The 23,441-nt window shown below is 45.2% G+C and overlaps 1 protein-coding gene across 4 annotated transcripts in view; it reads right to left on the bottom strand.

Moving 5' to 3' along the window:
• TBXAS1 (thromboxane A synthase 1) overlaps nucleotides 1-23,441 on the bottom strand; it is a 173,390-nt gene that overhangs the window by 67,594 nt on the left and 82,355 nt on the right. For 3 of the 4 annotated variants that reach the window (XM_005205813.5, NM_001046027.2, XM_015470759.3), the window contains 1 exon segment: nucleotides 14,477-14,593. The exons of the other annotated variant lie outside the window; for it this stretch is intronic. In XM_005205813.5, coding sequence (XP_005205870.1) covers nucleotides 14,477-14,593 — 117 coding nt within the window. 4 annotated transcript variants of the gene reach the window in all.

Below are 23,441 nucleotides of genomic sequence, written 5' to 3'. Positions count from 1 at the left end.
CTCAACATCCAGAAAACTAAGATCATGGCATCCAGTCCCATCACTTCATGGCAGATAGGTGGGGAAACAATGGAAACAGTGAGAGACTTTATTTTCTTGGGCTCCAAAATCACTGCAGATGGTGACCGCAGCCATGAAATTAAGACGCTTGTTCCTTGGAAGAAAAGTTATGACCATGTTAGACAGCATATTACAAACCAGAGACATTACTTTGCCAACAAAGGTCGATCTAGTCAAAGTTATGGTTTTTCCAGTAGTCATGTGTGGAAGTGAGAGTTGGACCACAAAGAAAGCTGAGCACTGAAGAATTGATGCTTTTGAACTGTGGTGTTGGAGAAGACTCTTGAGAGTCCCTTGGACAGCAAGGAGATCCAACCAGTCCATCCTAAAGGAGATCAGTCCTGAATATTCATTGGACTGAGGCTGAAGCTGAAACTCCAATACTTTGGCCACCTGAGTGAAGAGCTAACTCATTGGAAAAGACCCTGACGCTGGGAAAGGTTGAGGGAAGGAGGAAAAGGGGACGACAGAGGATGAGATGGCTGGATGACATCACTGACTTAATGGACAAGAGCTTGAGCAAACTCCAGGAGTTGGCGACAGACAGGGAAGCCTGGCATGCTGCAGTCCAAGGGGTCACAAAGAGTTAGACACGACTGAGCAACTGAACTTGAACTTGGACTGTAGCCCATCAGGCTCCTCTGTCCATGGGATTTTCCCGGCAAGATTACTGGAGTGGGTTGCCATTTCCTCCTCAGGAGGATTGTCCCCACCCAGGGATTGATCCTGCGTCTCCTGCATTGGCAGGTGGATTCTTTACCCCTGAGCCACCTGGGTGCTTCAGATACCTGGACAACAAGTTTTGCCCCTCACCCCTCAGCATCTGCTGGACCGTCATTCCCTAGCCCTTCAGCTACTCTGGGCACCACATAGTTTGCCTACACTCTCCACTCTTACTTCTCTCTCTCTCTCTGTCTTTTAATCAGCATCGCTCCTGAAAGGCAGTCCCATAAATGGAGCAGCATCTCAGGTGCAGTCCTATAAGTCACAAAGAGATCACTTCCCTGCATGTCAGTTGCAAAGCCAGGTATGTGTTGACTTTTTGAGAAGACACATAACACAGGCAAATACTGAGGTTCAGGTCAACGAAAACCACAAGTTTTCTTTCCGTGAGTCATCATCAGGTGCAGTCAGTTTTTTGACGCTTGAGTGTCCATTCATTAGAAAGGCTTTACATTTACCTAACGTGTACCTCTGTAGGAAGTTGTCCTACCATCTGTTCTGAGCAGAGCCATTTCTTCCCTGCCCTGAGACAGTCAGGTGATTGGAGAGGCCTGGCAGGGGGGACCAGCCTGGGCTGCTGCTGCCCAAGGTTGGAGGGGCACACGGTCTTGTTGGACCCCTCCCTCCTGTAACTTCCTCCAAGCCAGCCCTACGTGGTCTGGGGTGTAATGAAAGTGCTGTGTCCCCAGGGGCCCCGCTGCTGGCAGTGGGGGATGGTCAGAGAAGCAGAAGGGCACCTCTGTTGAGTGAGATTGAGCGAGCTGGTCTGAGCTCAGGATTGCATGGGTTCCTCAGTGCAGGAACCTGTGGGCAGCCGGGCAGCAGGTCAAGGAGTAGATATTTAAAGCACAACCCACCTACACACCCAGTGGAGAGATGGCAGAATATCTGAGACCCTTCCCATGTTCCCTACTGCAAAGACTCTTGGAGGGAGCATTTGTAGAGGAAAGCTAGGGAAGAATTTTCTGCTCATCAAGCCATAAGGGCTTAGAGTGCTGGTTAATTGTACTAGGCGTGGGTGGACCAAGGGGGTACTCATGCATTCAAAACTCATCTCCTGTATCCTTGGCTGTTCCTTCTTTGTTCCATTTGAAGGCTGGTCAGTGTGCCTTGTAAGCCTTTGGTTTGTCACTGTATACACAGGATCAGACACAGAGCTATGGCCCTCTACTTTCAGCAGCCATGGAATTGGTCCGTGTCACTGTTTCCAGCTCTTTGGCCAGCTGTGCATGAACCTAAATAAAGGTCCTATCAGACTTTGTCAAGTGATTTGCCAAAACAGAAATGTAATTTATCTCAACTGTCTATCCTGAAGTCCACTAAACAAAAGGAAAAAAAAAAGCGAGAAAGAAAGAAAGGGAGAAAAGAAATGAGGGTGACTATCCTGAATTGCTATCTTGGGATTTATGAGTGGACTCTTATGACTACTGCATTCTTTTCTAAATTTTCACAAACCATCAATTTAATAATCCATTAGTACAAAAGTATGGGCCAAGGGGTCACTTCTAATAGCCTCTAGGCTGTAACTTTCAGTAAATCTCAGACTCACTTAAAGTTGGAGAACTCAATACTGTCTAAGCCACGTTCCTATGACTGGCTCGCTGACCACCTTTCCTTCCATTATTTTTAATAAAATTAGTAGTTCAAGTGAACTGTGCTTTAATATAATTTCATATGCAAAAATATCTCTTCGATTTATTTCAGAGGAATAATAACATGATAAAAAGAAAAATGCCATTTGAAAGGAAGTCTCTTTAGATATCAAGCTAGAAGCTTTCTTAATGCAACAAAACTGGGATGCAACATGAAATTTGATTTACACGCAACTCTTCAGAAGCATGTCCTGTGTATAAAGAAGGGTCTCCCCTTATTGACCCCAATCGTATGCCTGGACAGCACAAAATGGGGGCTGGACTGGCTGCCCACCCTCGGTTCTTCTGTGTGCTCATGATTAGAATGCTTTGTTGTCAGCTGGTGTGATTGTAATTTCTACCATACTCTGCCTGCTGTCTGTCGAACTGAATGGATAATGACATTTTTATTTAGGTTAATGTGATATGAGATGGGGCATGTAATACGAAAAATGTTTTAAAAAACAGTGCGGAGAAAATACTATAAGACAGTGGAGCATAATCTGTCTGTTTGCCAATAGCCACCATTTCAGGTTTTCTTCCTTGTACCCAAGCAGTTACGGAATATTTACTCTTACACGAGTTGCATACAAACAAAAGCTCTCTTTGCTGGGCTTGCAATCATCTTTATACAATCCACAAACCCCACAGTTCTTTCCCTAGATTTGCAGACAAGCAGGCCTAGGTGGCTTGTGCAAACACACAGGCACAGATGAACATACAATGCTATCATCTCACAGATCTGAACAAAAGACTCTCATTTGGTTGTTCTGTTTCATCTTCTTCGTAGGATAATGAATGCTTCCTATTTTTGTTTATCCCACATTTCTTCATAAAGCATACATGTTACATTTACAATCAGATAAAATATTAATGTTATTAATTTTTAAAAGAATGATTTGGGGGAAGGGTTATCGTCCAGCAGCCAAGCCTGGGGAAAAATTTCCCATTCTGCTTCTCTCACCTCTTACATTGGCTATCTTTATTATAAGGTGATGCTGAGTGTATGGCTGCTTAGCTTAGTAGTCATCAAGGGCAAAGCACCATTGTCAGTCTGGGAAGGAAATTCCACAAAGAAGGAAGTCCTTGCTCATCTGGAGTTTACAGCATTATTCAATTGCCCAGTTAAAAACAAATGGTATCTTTATGGACTGAGTCTGAGGAATTGTGATTCAAGGTGTAGACAGAGCACAACAGAGTTAATTCCAAGAGGTAGAGAGGCCTTCTTGAGGCTAAGACTCTGAAGTTGTTAAATACAGTTGACCTGGGGAGTGAAAACACTCAAAACCAATGAATAGGTTTCCTCTCCTTGGCCCTTTCTAATTGTGTGACCTTGGGCAAATCATTTAACCTCAGTCAGTCTATTTATTCATCGGCAGAATGGGAATAATGATATTTCTGTTGAAAACTTGTATCAAAGATTAAGAACAAAATGTGTAAAAGGTTTAGAATGCAGTGCATACCCCGAGTGTCTTCCTCTGGAACAGTCCCACGCTCCCAGACTGTTTGGATGCCTGGCATCTCTTATTCCTCCCAGCAAAGTCCTTTTGGAGTCACCTGTTCTTTCCTCACCATGTTAACATCACTTCCATTCTGGCATCTGTTTCTTCGTTTTTATTGCCCCAGTGATCACTCTGATTCAGGCTTTGCTACTCATCACTTGGAATAGAGCTGACATCTGCTTCTTGAAAACAAAGACTGTATCTTAAGCATCTTTATATTAATAGTCCTAATGCCTTGTATTGGAGGAGGGCGTGGCAACCCACTCCAGTATTCTTGCCTGGAGAATCCTATGGACAGAGGAGCCTGGCGGGCTACAGTCCACGGGGTCGCAGAGAGTCGGACACGACTGAGCGACTAAGCATGCAATGCCTTGTATAGTGCCTGGCATATAGGTATACTAAGAAAGCAATTTTTGAAAATGCCTCGTGTCTTTTCACTTTCCAATCTATCCTATATTCAGTCACCAGCTGGGTCTTCTGAAAATACTTGTCATCTGAGCAACATATTGCTAAGATTCTATGGAGATTCCCATTGATTGAAGGGCATAGAACAAGTTTCCTATTTTCCAAAGCCTGCTAAGAACCGAACACAGGCAATGACCATGTGAATAAGCTTGGAAACAGATTTCCTCCCGGTCCAGACTTCAGATGAGATCACAGCCCAGGCCAACACCTTGACTACTTGACCTTGATGCAGAGGTACCCCTCTAAGCCATGCAGATTCTTGACTCACAGAATCAATGAGCTACTAAACGGTTGTTTTAAACTAAGTTCGGGGGTAATCTGTTACACAGCAAGAGATAACGAACACACTTTCAGTGTCACCCTCTTCTGGCAACTGGTGTATGTTGTCACGTATGATTGAAGGTTTTAGTGTTTGCTCTGTTAGAAAGGAGCACAGGGCAACATGTTCAGTGGCTTCTCTAGAACATGATGCCAGTGTTCCTTAAGGGCTTTAACACAGAAGCCATGTAAGAAACATTAATAGATTGAAGTGTTCTTTCTGTTGTGGCAAGGATGTAGTGCAGTTTGCTGGGAGCCAGCCCTGAATGAAAGACCTGAGACCCACGCTGGTTCTCTTACTGTGGACAAGTCCTGTGACTCTCTCTGCAGTTGAGTCCTCACTCCCAAGTGAGGAGCTAATTGCAATAAGCTACAAAGCCCCTTTCCATGGACATTCTAAGATTCCAAGGTCACTAAACAGCAGCTGAGACAGTTGCCTGGGGACCATGGAAAGAGCAGGCAGCTCCCTAGTGGGGCCAACAAAGCCTCCAACAACAACATCCTGAAGAAGGCCTTTTGATATCTCTTTGGTGCATTGACTTCAGAATTACATAAAGATCTAAAAGGAAGAAACTGGTTATATTTATGCTCAATAATTCAATGAAAGTGAGAGAATTCTAGACCAAGGACTCCTGGCTTGTTGCCTTTTTCTCCAGAGTCAGCATCCACATTCCTTTTGCTCCTCTGTTAATTAACTTCTAGGTTATAATTTTGCTCAGTGTAGCTCTGATGCCATGAACTTGAAAAGCAAACAAACACACGCCGTGAAGCCTGCGGAGCTCCTGGAAGTTTGGCAAATGGAGTAGGTCTGAGTGCTAAGGAAGACACAATTCCTGAGCAGGGGAAGGGAAGGAGAGGGTCCCTCCTGTGTCAACTGAGATGTCCCCCACATAGATGGTGTGTAGGCTAGGGGACACATGTGTCCACCCACGAAGAGGGACAGAGAGAAGAGCCTGAGCAGAGGACACCCCTCAGATTAAACACAGTCCCGGGAGTCTCTTGCCTGGGGACCACAGCAGAGTGGAGACTCTATAGACTGTGGCCTTGCGGTTCCCCTCTTCCACCCCAGGGTCCAGGGTGGCATCTTGGAGGTTAAACAGCTGAAGAGGAAGCCCCTTTTCCTCACTCCCCTGCTTTCAATGATTTAATAGCTCCTCACTCTCCAGTGAAGTTCACACCAAGCCTTGCCCTGGTACAGAACAGCATGCCTCACCCCTCCTTCCAGTCTCCCCTCACTAATCCCTTACGCGTACTTTGTGTTCCAGCCCATTTGTACTCCTCCAGTCCCTGAAGACACCCTGTACTTTCTGTCTAGATGTTTTTGTTCCTGCCTCTCATTCCGCCTGCCATGCACCTTCTCCTTCAGTCAAAACTCAGTAAGAGCATCAAGGCTCAGTTACAATGCTGCTCACTCCCAGCGCTCCTAAAGCGGCTTCCAGTGCTCAAGAGAAGACGTGTGCTCTGTCACAATCTGTAACAATGTAGGAATTTCTGCACCTCCTATATGATAAACCCCTTAGGGGCAGGAGCTGATACATATTGGTTGAATTGTATGAATTCAATGTTTCCTTCTGTGTGGCATTCTTAGACCCGTTTGTAATGCTGTTTGGGAACAGATGTCAGAAGGGGGATTTCCTGAATAAATAAGAGTCAGCTAAGAGGGAAGGGAGATGGTATTTAAACATATTGTTGGATAATGGAAAAAGTAATATGTTAAGAGTACTGTAAACTGGTGACTAACAAATGTAAAATTAACAGCAGTTAATGAAACTTATGGCCTCCTTCTGCCACCCAGATTATTAAAAACGTCCATGACTTATGTATGCAAAATTTCCTGCTGATAAATATTAGCTCTAGCCATCTAGGTGAATAATCAAGTGTCATTTCTAACAAGTCAGTGGCTCCTGTCAAGAGTTGTGACCAATTAGGACTCACCCTGATGAGGAGGTGGCTGCTGGTGTTGCCAAGCAACAGGCAAGCTGGGAGGCATATTTAGATGCTCTTTTAGATTTAACCAGCGGCAAGTCGGAGCGCCATGATGATGCCGGCAAGGGAAAACCAAATTAGAACCCAGAATGGGGTGTCCGTGATGAGGAGTGTGTTTTCTTTTGAATGCAAATGGAAAAGGAACATGTTTAACCAGAATTTAAACAGTCCATCATTATACTGATTTTAATTAGGAGATTAGGTGTCAGCGGAATAAACTGTGTGGCAAGATAATGGTCTCTTGCTGCTAGATAAATACCTAGACCTTCTGGAAAATGGGCAATTGGTCAGGCAGGGACCATGTATTTTTGGACTCTGAAGAATTTATTACCCCAGCCACACTTGGTTATAATGACTTTCATGTTTATTGTCTGGAAGGATTAAGAAATAAAAGCAAATATTAAAAATAGGCTTCTTGAGGCTGATGCAGCCCAGAGAAAGCTGCCTGCTCCAACCCCACAGGAAGGCTGTGTTCTCTTCTAGAAGCTCTTGTGTGTTATTGTCTGAAGCGTTTACTGTGAAAATTTACAGGCCAAACGAAACTGCGATGATGACTGGAATTCTGCAAAGACGTTTGCTCTGAAACAGTCGGAGCTACGCATTTACTCATAAGCTGGTGGTATCAACTTAAATTTTTTTAAATTGTAGTCATTCCCGAATCATATGTCTTCTCCAAGGCAGGAAAGGCCCAGAGGGAATAATAACCGCATCTGTCTCCGCCTTCAAGATTCATGCATTATTGACGGTGCCTTCCTGACAGGGAACATCTGGATGAAAGTGAACAATTAGGCATCGAGCTAGATTCGCAGCCACTTCCCTGTAGGTCTAACTTTTCTTTAACCGAGTCCTCCATGTGCAGACACATGATTGGCTCTTACTCCTGAGTGACACACCCAGCTTCAGGCTTCCTTGTATGGAGCTGCCAGGTCTCTTTCTATCTGCTCTGTGGGCCACCATGGGCTTAGTTATCTGGGTGATGAGCAAATACCTATGTCTTCTATTAGGCTTTAAGGACAGATGAGATTCAAGCTGCCATACTGGGTTGGATCCACGGTCCATCTAATTTGGAGCTTGGCTTCTGCTAAAGGTGCTTGGTCATGGAGTTCCTGGTAGAATCTACTTCCAAAGGCACAGTGCTCAATGCCTCATTTCTTTCCATAGTCAACTCTGATGTTAACTCCTTCTGTTTTCATGTATTAGAAACTTATTTGAACCCAGAATAAACAAAATTAAACATATTTCTTTACTGCAGTTTTTCCCCTAAGTCTTTAATATGCATAGTGAATCCCTATGCATAGAGAAATCTGGTTTGCAATATTTTGCTGAATTAGATGACCATGGGGCCTTCCCAATCCTCAATGATTTCAAATCCTTCTCCTTGGTAGTAATTCATAGCTTGAAGTTCTTCATCATATAAGTACCATTTAAATGCTTGTGTCCTAAATGTACTGTTTTATTCTTGCTTACACTGAAGGTTATCTGTCGCTTTCATGCTGACTTACACAATCTTAGAAGAGTCTTAGAAACTTATCCCAAATGATTTAATATTTTTCACATCAGAAGAATTTGGAGAAATATACAAATGCATAAATTTCATGGTGTTCTCCCTCTCAGATGAGTTATAAAATTTGAAAATAAAATTAGCACTAACCTGGGTCCCCAATGAATCCTATTATTTATATATTTCCCTCAGAGGAGGATTAATTTATTCCCAGTTTTGTTCCTTGAAATTAAATCTATTTACTTCCTGACCCATAATAAATTTTTACACAATCCCAGGGTTACTTATTAATAGTCTTTGGAAAGAATCTAGCAGAGAGTCTGTAAAAATTCACATAAATCTACTCATTGCACCCTTTAAAAAAATAATCTTTTAGGGTGAAAATCTGGCAGGCTAATCAGACAATATTTTCTCTAATAAAAAAAAACTGTTGTTTTCCCAGTAACACTCAGCCATCTTTTAATACAAACCCCAATAACTTGTCTGTCACTGGAGCATGATTGCAATGGTGTCTTCTGAAACCAGGGATGCATCAATCAAATTTTCACTCCTTCTCTGTCTATATTATCCCTGGTAAGACGTAAACCAAAACCCAATTTTATTTTAAATAAAACTAAGGATTCATGAAAGAATGCTGATTTTAAAGGAACTTTCAAGCCTTGTTGGCCATGGCAGCCTAATATGCAACAAATAAAGATGGTGCCATCCAAAGCTTTTTGAATATTAATGACACAGACCCAGGAAGTGAAGGACTTAGGCTGCCAGGGGATGAAGGGAAAAGCCTCAGAATTCAAGGGAAAACAACTCTCTATTTCAGGAATAAACACTGAAGTGGGGCTTCCCTGGCAGTCCAGTAGTTAAGACTCCGCACTCCCGATGCAGGGGGCGTGGGTTCAATCCCTGGTCAAGGAACTAAGACCCTGTTTGTTGCACAGTGCAGCAAAATAATGATAATAATAAACTCTGAGGTTTGATAATAAAAGTTCAAAAGCAACTTACAAATTCAGAAAGGACTGGGGATTATATTGATATTTCAAAGCTATTTCTGGGAAAACTGAGTCAGGTACCCTTGTCTGAGTGGACTCATGGCTCCTTGTGGGTTCCCGAGCTTCTCTCTTCCATCTCCTCCACCCCAGGCCCTCAGTGAGCCTCCTTCCCCTCTCTGTGTCTCTGTGATCTGCTTTCTCTATTTCTGCATGCGTAGGCCTGAGACCCTCTAAAGAGAGAGCCAAAAATTGGCTGCATCCTCTTACATAATTGTTCTTTGATGAAACTCTTTCTCTTTCATTTCCTTTTTATCCTAGTTGTAAAATATCCTTAGGTAGAAAGCTTCCTAGTTCTATGATTCCCCATCCATCCATCCATCCATCCAGCAAATCATTATTGTGTACCCATCTTGTGCTTCATGCTATACAATGAACAATAAAGGAGAAAAATAAGTAAAATAAATGGAATGTTAGCTGGTGATAGTACTACAGAGAGAAATAAAACTGGGAAGGGAGTGGGGGGTTCTGGGGCCCAGCCCTTGCAAGCCTGGGGAGACGGCAGGTTGAGAAGGTCAGACAAGGGACCAAGAGGAAGATTGGAACCACCAGTGCATTCCACTTTGGCTTTAACCAGAATCCTGCCAGGGGACTTGTAAAGCATATAGATTCCCAGTCACCCTAGAAGTCCTTATTCTGCAGGTCCTGGGGTGTGCTGTGCTGTGCTAAGACGCTCAGTCATGTCCTACTCTTTGCAACCCTATGGACTGTAGCCCACCAGGCTCCTCTGTCCATGGGATTCTCCAAGCAAGAATACTGGAGACAGTTGCCATTTCCTACTCCAGGGGATATTCCTGATCCAGGGATCAAACACGAGTCTCTTGCGTCTCCTGCATTGGCAGGCGGGTTCTTTACTACTCACTAGCACCATCTGGGAAGCCCATAAGTTTTTATTTCTTTATTTATTTGACTGCACTGAGTCTTCATTGCCAGTGTAGGACCTCTTTAGTTGCAGCATATAAAATCTAGTTCCCTGACCAGGGATTGAACCTGGGCCTGCTGCCCTGGGAGCATAGAGTCTTAGCCACTGGACCCGCAGAGAAGTCCTTGGAATTAGCTGTTTTAAACAAGGATATTAGGTAATTTTCATACAGCTCCTGGTCACACAGGGCTTGAGAACCAGTGTCTAGAAAGCAAAAGCCAGTGAGAGGTTAAAGTCCAGGGGAGCATCCAGAAACCTTGAGGGTCATGGAAGCTGGGAAAGGAGGCAGTCAGGACACTGATATCTGGCGGCCAGCTCTCTCTTTTTCTCTCCTTCACCTAAGTTCCATAGGATAGAAGAGCCTCCATCTGTCTACACCTTGGTGTAGAGTAACACTCCTTACTCAGAGCTCCAAACTCTTCTCTTCATATGCAGAGAGAGCTGCTTTGGGAATTAGGAAAACTTTACTCCCTACAAAGCTCCCAGCTCCAAGAATGCACCTGCCACCTACTTCTGAAGCAAAGATTCAGTGGGGGAGAGAAAATCCAGGACACAGTTTATGGAGCATGAAGCACGCAGACATTGGTTTAACATTCGAAAAATATTACCTTTGTCACGTGCTTATTAGTCCTCGTGTTTCTTTCTGTTTAAGCAGCATTTAACACCTTTGGCTGCTGCTTCCTCCTCGAAAAACATTTTCCCATCCACACTCTCCTAGACTTCGATGTCAAGCTGTTCTTCCCAAGTCATCTTTGCATTAACAGATCTCTCCTCTGCCCCTCACTTATTTATGGTTCTCCCTGCGACTCTCTTCTCATTCTCTGTACACATGGGGTGACCTCACCCATGTCTGGGTTTTCTGTCTTTTTTTTAAACTTACTTTTCTTTTTAAAAATTGAAATATAGTTGACATACAATATTATGTTAGCTTCAGGTGTACTACATGCTGATGTGACTTTCACATTCATTATGAAATGATGACTATCCTACGTCTAGTAACCATCTGTCCTCATATGAAGTTATTATAGTATTATTGGTCTTATTCCTTACACTGTATATTTATATCCCCGTGGCCCATCTTTCCTACCTTTCTCTCCTGAGCTCAAGATGTGCTGCCAACTTCTGCCTTAGATGTCACCCAGAAACCTTAAAGTCACCAGGTCTAAACTCTCCACAGGTGAGGACAAAGGTGACTCCCTTTGCCCGGAAACAGAATCCTTTCGATTGAAACCCAGGAACCTAAACGGAACTGTATTGAGTAGAAAGATGATTTCCAATGGAGCTTTAAGTTTACTTGTAGATTATGTTAAACAATGAGATAGATCTGAAGCAAAACCTAGGGAATCTATGAAATTTCTTCCCCCTCTCTCTTTCCTCCACTGTCCTCACCCTCCCTCTTATTTCTTACCAGCCCCTTTCTCCTAGACATCTTAGTGCTACGAACCTCTTAGAGGAACTCTGTTTTCTGCAGCTAATTCAGGCACTAAGAATTTGATTTCTGAACCAAAAGGAGAAAATGCATTGGATCCCAGGAGCACTAAATTTGTTTGGGCAATGACACTGTATCAGTTTCTAGAGTGCACCCTGTAAAATGTTAAAGAAATCGAGACCCTGATAAGGGTCTTATCGTTTCTTTTATATGGACCATTTTTAAAACTTCTTTATTGAATTTGTTACAATATTGCTTCTGTTTTATGTTTTGGTTTTTTTGGCCCCAAGGCATATGAGATCTGAGCTCCCCAACCAGGGATTGAACCCACACCCCCTGCAAATTGGAAGTCGAAGGCTTAGCCACTGGATCACCAAAGAAGCCCCTCTTTTTTCTTTTGTTCCTTCAAAGAAACAGGGCACAAAACTGTCAAAAATAAACAAAATCTTTTTTTCTTACTTAGAAAAAAATCAGATACCCTTCATCAATTTCTTTTTTTTTTTTAAGGAATGATGAGATTCTTTCTGCATCTACAGTCATTGTTGACTCACAAATAAGGAAGTGTGACGTCACAACCTGTTTGAGCTCCTGATGTGAGCCCATGGTTTACCTAACTCTGCTCCTCCCTCCCCTCCTTCTGGTTAACTCAACATTGTTGTGACCGGGTGTAAGAAAGGTGATCCAGATAATGCTTTACAGCTTTTTAAAGAAGCAGGCCCTTCCTTCAAACTAATTCTCACATGAATCCTCAGTCTATATAACACAGCTGACTGTGGAGCAGGGCTCTGGGCTCCACCTGTAGAAGGACAATCCCCTTCTCATATTTCCTTGTGGGGAATTTCTCTACCAGCGGTGGTTCCCAATTCCAGCTTTACATCAGAATTGCCTGGGGAGCTGTAAAGTCCCCTCAAAACCAGGCTGCATTCCAAACCAAACCAATTTCGTCTCCATGTGGGGCCCAGACAGCAATAGCTTGCAGAGTTCCCCAGGTGACATGACTGCATACCCACTCCAGCTCTACACGCCCTCCCATATCAGGCCCTGGCGCGGAAAGGAGGCACTGAGCATGCGCGGGCCTGCTCCTGAGGGACAGGGTCCACGCCCTTCTGCCGGGCTAGGCTGTTGGTGCCCCCTCACAGTGAAGCATTAGCAAGCCCACACTCCCTGAAGGCAGAGTTCATTTCTCAAACAGCTTTACCAGAGAGAAAGGAGGTTTCTCTCTGAAACAAGCGGGAACCCTTAGTGTTGTCTGGCACGTGTAAGCTTTGAAGAGAAAGTTAAAGTGTTAGTTGCTCTGATGGTGTCCAACTCTTTGCGACCCTATGGACTATAGCCTGCCAGTCTCCTCTGCCCATGGACTTCTCCAGGCAAGATACTGGAGTGGGTTGCCATATCTTTCTCCAGGGGATGTGAGCTTCCATTGGTGTTCAGTTGCTCAGTTGTGTCTGACTAATTGTGACCCAGTGGCCTGCAACATGCCAGGCTTCCCTGTCCTTCACCATCTCCTGGAGCTTGCTCAAATTCATGTCCATTGAGTCAGTGATGCCGTCCAATCATCTCATCCTCTGTCATCCCCTTCTCTTCCTGCCTTCAATCTTTCTCAGCATCTGGGTCTTTTCCAATAAATCAGCCCTTCATATCAGGTGGCCAAAGTGCTGGAGCTTCAGCTTCAGCATCAGTCCTTCCAATGAATATTCAGAGTTGATTCCTTTAGGATTGACTGGTTTGATCTCCTTCAAGGGATACTCAAGAGTCTTCTCCAACACCACTGTTTGAAAGCATCAATTCTTCAGTGATTAACCTTTTTTATGGTCCAACTCTCACATCCATACAAGACTACTGGAAAAACCATAGCAGCCCCTTAGCCATTTCTCTTCAGAAGGGCTCAAGGACTCAGTCCTGAGCTGTTGCAGAATTCAGAATAGACATCAAAGTCAGACCAGCAGTTGAGGTGCCTTCAGTGAGGATCAAGTGAGAGTACTTGGCCTGGAAGCAGGACAAACAGTAGGTTTTATTTGTACAACTGGTAGGGAAGGGTGGATCCCTGGTTGGGGGAAGGAGGGAGCCCCGGGTTTAATAGCACCTTGTAAATGAGACTCTTCCCTCTGACTTGGCCATGAAGATTAGCCTGGGTGTGCCTGGCTGCCTGGAGGTCTGCCAAGGCCATTCTCATACCCCTTCCTAATAATCCCTGGCCATTTCTTCCCTATTTCAGACTTGACTCAAAGCTCTCCTTTGTTTCAGGATGTTCTCTAGTTCCTTACTATATAAAGACTGAAGACAGGAGAAGGGGACAACAGAGGATGAGATGGTTGGATGACATCATCGACTCAAAGGACATGAGTTTGAGCTAACTCTGGGAGATGGTGAAGGACGGGGAACCCTGGTGAGCTGCAGTGAGTGGGGTTGCAAAGAGATGGACATGACTGAGAGACTGAACAACAACATGTAAAGTGTGGTTTGCTGTTCAGAAGCATCTACATCACCGGGGAGCTTGTTAGAGATGCAGAATCTCAGGGTTCACCCCAGACCTACTGAATCAGAATCTGCATTTTAACAAGATCTCCAGGTGATCTGTTATATAGGAAAGTCTGGGGAGAGCCCCTCCAGTTTTCTCCTGGGTGCCCTCAAAGTGCCCTGGCCAGAGCTTGGGACTCAGCAGGAGAGCCCTGTGTGCGTGCTGACTCACTACAGATTCATGGCAACTGGGGCTGTGATAGGTTGGAGAAAGGGAGGACTCTCCAGGACAGTTTCATGAGCTTTCTGGATAACAGGATTGAAGGGCACAGCGGGCAGGACATTGGACAAGTGACACAAAGTGAACCCCCTCTCCTCACAATCTGTAGAGAGGAAACCTGCTCCTTACAGAAGATACTCTACATTTCTTGTGTCTTACCTCACTCAGTTTTTCAGGACTGAAAGCCACAGTCAGGACACTTCTGACCTCTTCCCATCTTTTGTCACGTAAGAACAGGACACTGTCGGCCACTGGTTTGGGCTCCAAACCCGTTGCCTTTTGGAAAGAGACAAGCAGAGAGTTAGGACTCCAGGATGCCCAAGCCAGCTCGGTGGTCACAGAGTCCACAATAAACACTCTGGTTAAAGTCACCCATGACCAACATTTAGATTTCTCTTGCAAGAGTATGAGGAATATAAAGTCTCATGGACAGTGATCTCAAGATCCATGGCTGAGGCCCCCTGGGAGCAGACAGGGAGGCTCCTCTGAGCAGACGGGGAGGCTCCTTTGGCCCCGTTCTACCTCGTTACTCTGTGGTCATCACCCTAGACAACTCAGTGGCTTCTGTGTGTTCCGTAGCCCCTTCCTGAGTGAACACTCCCTGAAGACCCAGCAGCAGGCTTCTTGGAGGTGGGCTGGTCTTTCCCGGGATTGAGTGTCATGTCTGAACTATGTGGCAAGGGGTTTTGTGTGGCTAGATTGGTTAGGTTGGGCCAGATGTCTGGGTCCTTGGTATGTGGGTGGGAGAGGGGAAGGGAAGAAAGAGAGTCCTTAAGAAGCATGTGTCAATGGAGCTGCTTCCAAGAGAGGGCCTGTCACCATGCTTGTGTGTGCTTTCCCTCATTCATTCATTCATTGTTCTCATTCAGCAAATGTTTGTTGAATGTCTATGTGAGAAGTTGCCTCTACAGTGCTAAATAAGGAAGACATTGCATTGACTCTCACCGAGTTGGTAGTCTAGTGGGGAAGCAGACGGCTCCTAAACCAACAGATAGCTATCATTATAGTTCAAGGGAAAGGATATGTTATGAAGGGGGTGATGTCCTTAGTTGCTCAGTCGTGTCCAACTCTTTGTGACCCCATGGACTGTAGCCCGCCAGGCTCCTCTGTCCATGGGGTTTCTCCAGGCAAGAATTCTGGAGTGGGTTGCCTTGCCCTCTTCCAGGGGATCTTTCCAACCCAGGTCTCCCATATTGCTGGTGGATTCTTTACCATCTGTTCACCAGGGAAGCCCGAGAATACGGGAGTCGGTAGCCTATCCCTTCTCCAGGGATCTTCCTGACCCAGGAATTGAACCAGGGTCTCCTGCATTGCAGGTGGATTCTTTACCAACTGAGCTACTAGGGAAGCCCCTTATCAAGGGAATGGAGTGGGGGCAGCAAGGTGAGAAAATGATAGGGGATTAAATGGCCAGGAAGGCTTCTCTGAGGAGGAGATAGTCCTGCTGAATCTGGAAGCATGCCAAGAATGAGGTCTTCTCATCCCTTTAAAAAAAAAAAATATATATATATATATATATATATATATTTAATTTATTTGGCTGTGTCCAGTCTTAGTTGCAGTGCACGAATTCTCTAGTTGTGGTGTGCTGGCTTAGATGCTCCATAGCATGTGGGATCCTAGTTCCCCGATCAGGGATCGAACCCATATCCCTTGCATTGCACAGTGGATTCTTAACCACTGGACCACCAGGGAAATCCCTTCTCATCATCCCTTCTTCCCACGCCATTTTCTTCCTTCCTAAAACCAGCCACTCTGACCAAGTGGTCAAAACTAGGGGGCCTCCACAGCTGTTAAGAGCACCCCTAGCCCTAGGGCTGCAGGGTGAGGGGAAGTAGGGGGACCGGAGGACCAAGCTTTCTTCAGAACCACACATGTGATGTACGGTTTTGCTATTTCTTTTCACTGTTTTAATTATAGTTGAAACATGAAGCCAGCCACCATAACTCAAAAGCCTTGTAAGAACTCCTATTTAGAAGAAAATTATAATTTTCTGATAAAATATGAACCCTCAAAATAAGCTATAAAACATAACTGCAAAGTATCTGGAGGAACTTAATTATATGTTATTAAATAGAACCAAGTTGCTGGGATATTTTTCTGCAGAGGAATACCTCTCTATATTTAGAATAAAATTCTTTAGGAGTACCGTGGTCACTATACAGAATTGTGGTTTTATGGAATTTTTAGAACATAACCCATTTGTTTAGGTTCCAGAGTCAAAGGAGAAAATTGTACATTATGTGTATTTATATGTTGGCAAATGCCAGTCCTGTGCTATGCTACATGTGATACAGCATTTCACTTCGAGGAAAGTTGGGTGGTGGTTTATGGGGTTCTGATGAAACAGGGTAAATTGGAGATGAGCCAAGGCTGATTGGATTTCGTGTCTGTCCTTCAGACCTAAGGATTGTCGCCATGAAAATTTTTATCTTGCGCTTAGAGGGGAAATCCAGTCCCCATGCAATATGTCAGCATTGGTCTCTCTTATCCGCCTGCCACGACAATACTGTCCCCTGGGCCTACAGTTTCTATTAGAATTCTTCCTTCATTGATGGAGGATTTCAGGGGCATTGGTTAGAGTAATGGTTTCATTTCTAGATATGATATGGAAGAGGGAAACAGCCAATTGGTCATTCCAGAAGAGTGGTCGGATGGTGAGGGGACAAGCTGACAGATCTAGGAATGAATAGCTGGAAAGCTTGGGAGATCAGATCATGGCCCTTAATCTGTGCTCAAAAGCTATTTCTTGAATGTATATTACATGGAAGAGGAAACTTGGCTTGTTTTTTGACCCTGGGTGATAGAATTGGGGTCAATAGTGGGAGCTGTGGGGAAAATTCCAGCTCATCTAAAGAACTTCCCAACAAAGTCAGAAGGTTCAAAGATAAAAATAACCTGCCTTGAGTGGTGAGCCCTGTTACTGAAGACTGTATCCTACTTCTTGGAAATTCTGCATGGGAGGTTTGAGTGGCCAGGGTGGAGCGGGGAGTATAAATGACTTTTAAGAACTCTCTCAGCCCTGAGGACTTAACCTCCAGATGACCACACCAGATATATATAGTTTAAAGGTATACATGTATCCATTCTTCCCCAAACTCCCCTCCTATCCAGGCTGCCACATGACCTTGAGCAGAGTTCCTGGTGCTATACAGTAGGTCCTTGTTGGTTATCCATTTAAAATATGGGCTTCCCTGCTGGCTCAGACAGTAAAGAGTCTGCCTGCAATGCAGGAGACTTGGGTTCGATCCCTGGGTCAGGAAGATCCCCTGGAGGAGGAAATGGCAACCCACTCTAGTATTCTTGCCTAGAAAATCCCATGGATGGAGGATCCTGACAGGCTACAGTCCACAGGGTCACACCGGGTAGAGGGGGTTGTCTAAATGACTTTTAAGAACTTTCTCAACCTCAAGGACTTAACCTCCTGATGACCACACCAAATATAGTTTAAACATATACATGTGTCCATTCTCTCCCAAACTCCCCTCCCATCAGGCTGCCACATGACATTGAGCAGAGTTCCAGGTGCTATCCAGTAGGTCCTTGTTGCTTATCCATCTAAAATATAGCAGTGTGTACACGACCTTCCCAAACTCCCTAACTATCCCCCTTCCTCCCATCCTTTCCCCCTGGGAACCATAAGTTCCTTCTCTAAACCACTTCAGCTATTTTAAAATTAGTTTGTTTCAAAGTGCAAGTTGCTCAGTTGCGTCTGACTCTGCAACCCCATGGACTATAGCCCACCAGGCTCCTCTGTCCATGGGATTCTCCAGACAAGAATACTGGAGTGAGTAGCCATTCGCTTCTCCAAGGGATCTTCCCCACCCAGGGATAGAACCTGGCTCTCCTTCACTGCAGGCAGATTCTTTACTGTCTGAGCCACCAGGGAAGCCAGTTTGCTTGTTTACACACACACACACACACACACATATAATACATGTATTTTTTAGGTGTGGCAAAATACACATAATGTAACATTTACCATCTTAACCATTTTTAAGTGGACAGTTCAGTGGTATTAAAGACATTCACATTGTTGTGGAACCATCGCCCCATCCATCCCCAGAACTTCATCCTGCATAACTGAAACTCCACACCCGTGTCACAATAACTCCCCATCCATCCCCCTCCCCCAGCCCTGTCTACACATAATCACTGATTAGATGTACTGAGCGAGGCCTTTGAAAGGCACAGGGGGCTTGCCCTGCAGGAATGAGACTGGTAAAACTGATGGGGCCAGACTGTGGGTGCTGAGGCAGGAAGGGAAGACCCAGCTGAAGAAGGGAGGTCCAAGGGAACCAGGCTCCACTCAGACTCTGGTCAGGGGCTTCCGGACTGCAGGCCGTAACCGGTCATGAATGAATGTTGTGGATGGCAACCAGCATTGAAAAGAAAAGAGAGAGAAACAAGGAATGGGGCAGAGTAGAAAATATTAGAGGGACATTTTGTGAAGCGAGGGGAAGGGTTTTGTTGCCGAATTTTTGTTCAAGATCAGGATATTTATGGGTGTGTCTGTGAGAATGTTGGAGAGAGTATGTGAGTGTGTGTATGTGAGAGAGAAAGCGTTCAGTGTTGTGTCCTGATGTGAAATACATTTCTTACCAGAGGTCACAGTCAGAAACATTTGAAAACCCTACTCTAACCCCGAACCTGAGAGACATCCTCACCCTCAGCTGAAATCGTGTTGGTTACCATGCTGCCAAGCTGCGCACATTTATTGAGAACCTACTATTAATATGTGCCAGTGCCGTGGTGGCTCTGAAACTATTGAGTCAAAGAATGGAACCCTTGTCCTCAAAGAGCTCACAGCTGATTTGGAGATGGAAATGGGGTGGTTTATAACCAATACTGTGCATCTCATAAGAGTCAAAGTGCTTTTCACATCATTTCATTAGTTTGGGGATAATAGTTAGGAAACTGTCCTGACAAGCAGCGTGGTTCAGCAGTGGCCTCATGGCTCCCTTGCTAAATTTCCCTCAGACAGTTGAAGGTGTCTGTCTTTTCAATTAAGATCTTTAAAAAAAAAATGTTGTGGCTGCTCTGGGTCTCCACTGGGCGTGTGGGCTTTCTCTAGCTGTGGAGATGGGCTCCAAAGCACGTGGGCTCAGTAGTTGTGGTGCTCGGGCTTGGTTGCCCCTCGGCATGTGGAATCCTAGTTCCCTGACCGGGGATCAAACCTGGGTTTCCTGCTTTGGAAGGCAGATTCTTAATCAATGGGCCACCAAGGAAGTTCCTCAGTTAAGACTCTAAAATAGAGTCTAACTCAGACCAGCTAAGCATAAACTTCAAACACTGAAGAATCAAACAATCCTGAGGAGCAGATTATTCAAGCCGATTCCTCTGCATTCTGTGCTCACATGAAGTGAAGAAGCATGCATTGGGTGATTTATCACGGGCCAAACCAGTGTTTCTCCACTGGCCCAGTGGAGCCACGTAAGAACTACCAGCCTCTTCCCAGAGTGCTGCAAAATGCATGCAATGCACATTTGCTGTAAATGGGCACGTGTGTTACCATGAAAAAGGCATAATGGGATATAAAGCCATAGCCAAAAATAGTTTTCTTATGTCCTGGAATATGCCAGAGAGTTGACGAAAGGCCTGTATCAGCTCTGTGATATCCTGGCAGGGCAGTCCACAGTTCTCACATGACCACACGGAGCTGCAGGCAGCAGGTAAACAGAGCAAAGTGATTTAAAGACTCAAGAGATGCTGTCCTACTTCAGTGGTCAGGCTGAGAGTGTTGCTGATTTGCTTGGTGTTAAGTATGTCAAGGAGGCTGCAGAAATATTGCTATCAGAAAGGATGCCATGATCGCAGAAAGGCCAGGTCTGTGGTTATAGTCTTCCTCACACAACCTCGCACAGATAAGGATGCAGAGGGTTACTGCCCATCTTTCTCCTACCCTCAGGGGTGTGAAACACTGTGCCCTGCCCCTCAGTCTATTACAGTCAATGAAAACCCTAGGATTCTGTCACCTGGGGAACCCACAATCCTAGGCGTGAGAACATACACTATTTTCAACATATGACTACTGCTATCTGGCTGTACAAAGACTGAGCAACTGAGCCAACTGAGCAGGTGTTTATTTTGGTGTTTTGAAGTATTTAAAGTGTTGCATCTCCACAAGACAATTTTTGTCCCTTCACTCTTTGCCAGTAGAAGATGGTCATGAACATCACACCGTCTTCCTTCTCTCGGCTTCAGACTATGACCAGACCAAAAGCATGGCCTCCAAGTAAGGGATGTGGCATGTCCAGGGCTCAAAGGGACCCAGGACATTTTATTTAAGGTTCAGGGGACAAGTGGGGCTTACCCCAACTTGGGCTCCGTCTGCCAACTCAGCACCAGCCAATGAAAGGTGAGAGGGTGGGGAGTCTTCTAATTTGAACAAAGACAAGAACTGGGTTATGGCAGCCCTGCCTAGGAAGGTTCAGGAACACAACCACTGAGAGACCAGAATTACTTCTATGGCTTATTTCCTGGTCTCTTTCCAGAATTCTAGCTATTAATCTCCTAGTTTACACATTTTTAAATTTTTCGGTTGCTCTGGGTCTTCGATGCACAGGCTTAAGTTGCCCCACAGGGTGTGGGATCTCAGTTCCCTGACCAGGGACTGAACCCATGTCCCCTGCATTGGAAGGTGGGTTCTTAACCACTGGACCACCAGGGAAGTCCCTACACATTTGTTTTTACTTCTGCCACCACAAAAGTCCGAGAGGGAAGATATGAATCTAAGATTTTACTTATTTCTCTTTTAAAAATTTAAAGATGGCTTCCTAGTGAACCAAAGGTTTAGTAAGACAGAAATATAAAATTATTTTCAACAAGATTTTGAAGTTTAGAAAAGCTCTGCAAGGCACTGATAGAACAGCTGAGGGTTCAGTCAATACCTCTTGGCACTGCTACTACGTTACTGAGGCTTCACGGAACACCCGGGGCCCTGCAAGATGTTTGAGATCATCAAGTGCAATTCCCCAGCTTTGGCTTTTTTAGAAATGGGAAAAGCTGGTGAGAGGAGAGACCTGCAGGTTGCAGGCATCCCACTGTGGCCACTCCCATGGGGGCTTCCTGTGGGTGGGGCAGCCCGGGAGGAGACGCGCTTGGCTCAGGATGCAGGGTTTCCTGTGCACGGTACGATGTTTCACATAAAACAATAAGACCTGGGACTTCCTGGTGGTCCAGTGGTTAAGAATCCACCTTCCAATGCTGGGGACTCAGGTTCGATCCCTGGTGAGGAACGAAGATGCCACATGCCAAGGGGCAACTAAGCCCATGGACCACAAGTACTGAGATTGTGCCCTGAAATGAAAGATCCCTCATGACACAACTAAGACCCAACACAGTCAAATAAATAAATATTAAAACAAACCAAAAAACCCAATGAGAGGAGGGAGGTGGGAGGAAGGCTCAAGAGGGAGGGGACATATGTACACCTATGGCTGATTCATGTTGATGTTTGACAGAAACCAATACAATTGGTTGGTTGTAAAGCAATTATCCTTCAATTAAAAATAAATAAATTCAATTATATATTAAAAACCCAATGAGAACTGCCTCAAAACGGACAGGGGCCAGGCAAATTAGGTCACACACCTGTGCTTCTGGTTCTATGCAGTCTGTTTAGGCTTTAAGCAATAATGGTCCCCAGAGCTATGGATCGATCCATCATGTGAACTGACACTTCTTGAGAAATGCAAAGCTGAAAAAAGTAGTCAATGTTTGACTTGGTGATGAGAGCTTCCCTGTTATGGACCAAAACCATCCTCACAACTTAAATCTTCCTGCACCCACTTGAAAACCAGAATGTTTTCTCTGACTCAATGTTTTATTTAAAAGAAAGAGGCCCAGAAACTCTAGATGAGTGAAGATTCCAAAGCTGTCAGCAGAGAGGTGCTGGCTGCAGGTGGAGGGGACATGTTTGGAGCTAGCTGGCCGAGGCTCTTTCGTCCTCAGTGAGTGACAGCAGGCTGGTCCCTGGGGGCCCAGCTCAGGTGGCCTGACCTACCTGGAGTGCTGGGTGGAGTTTGCCTCGCTCTTGAGCTCTGCAACCAGCCACATGCTCCTGCTCCTGGGATGGGGCCTGACTACAGATGCAGTGGGTTATAAAGGTCTGCAGTGACGCATTTGCCTCAGAACTTTGGCACTCTTTGCTGGTGCCAGGGGCTTTGTGGCTTCACACGAACTCATTCTAAGATTCCAGTGTCCTTGCAGTGAGATGGGAAAGGTAGCCTTGAAGGAGCTGCCTCCGGGGAATCAGGCCCGGGGTTTATGTGCGTGCTAAGTACTAAGTCACTCAGTGGTGTCCGAATCTTTGTGAACCTATGGACCATAGTCCAACAGGCTCCTTTGTCCACGGGATTTCCCAGGCAAATATACTGGGGTGGGTTGCCATGCCCTCCTCCAGGGGATCTTCCCGACCCAGGGATCAAACCCACATCTCTTTTGTCTCCTGCATTGGTAGGTGGGTTCTTTACCCTAGTGCCATCTCAGAAGCAGGTTTTATGGTCCTGGATAAAACCACTCACCAACTCCATCATGTAGTTTTACATGTGAGTTAACAGTGTGGCTGGACCTGTGTCTGGATGGTTGACCCCAAGTTGCCTGCGAGGACCTGAGGGTTGGCACCCCCACCCCACACATGTGTGACCACCACCACCTTCCAGTCCACTCCACAAACACATAACAAAACTGGGCAATGGGCACGCCTGCTGCCTGACCCGCTTGCCAGGTCAGACCAGAACTCAAGAGCTCCAGGTGGTAGCTTTAGTGGTTAAGCTCCTCCAGTCTGGATCTGCATCCAGCTAGATCAACCTCATGTGGGCCAAAGACCCCCCACCCCTTCCTCTTATCACCCTTCCCACAGCTTCCCAACCCTGAGCCTTCCTGACAAGCCAGGAATGAAATGGTCTACTACTGGTAAGACCATTTCTGCTGAGTCACATGGACCCAGCTCCAGTTTCTGCAGATTAAAAAAAAAAAAAGAAAAGAGCTGCCCCCCTGGCTTCACCAAGTACCTGATAGCCACAAGGAGCTAAGTAAAAATATCTGCATAAAAATAACCAAGACCGGAAGTGCTGGGGAAACTGAGGTTCTGTATATGTTAAAGAGAATGATTGGGGTTTAA

This window comes from Bos taurus, chromosome 4, assembly GCF_002263795.3.
Source record: "Bos taurus isolate L1 Dominette 01449 registration number 42190680 breed Hereford chromosome 4, ARS-UCD2.0, whole genome shotgun sequence".
NCBI classification, from domain to species: Eukaryota; Metazoa; Chordata; class Mammalia; order Artiodactyla; family Bovidae; genus Bos; species Bos taurus.
This window is presented reverse-complemented; position numbering and strand designations above follow the sequence as displayed.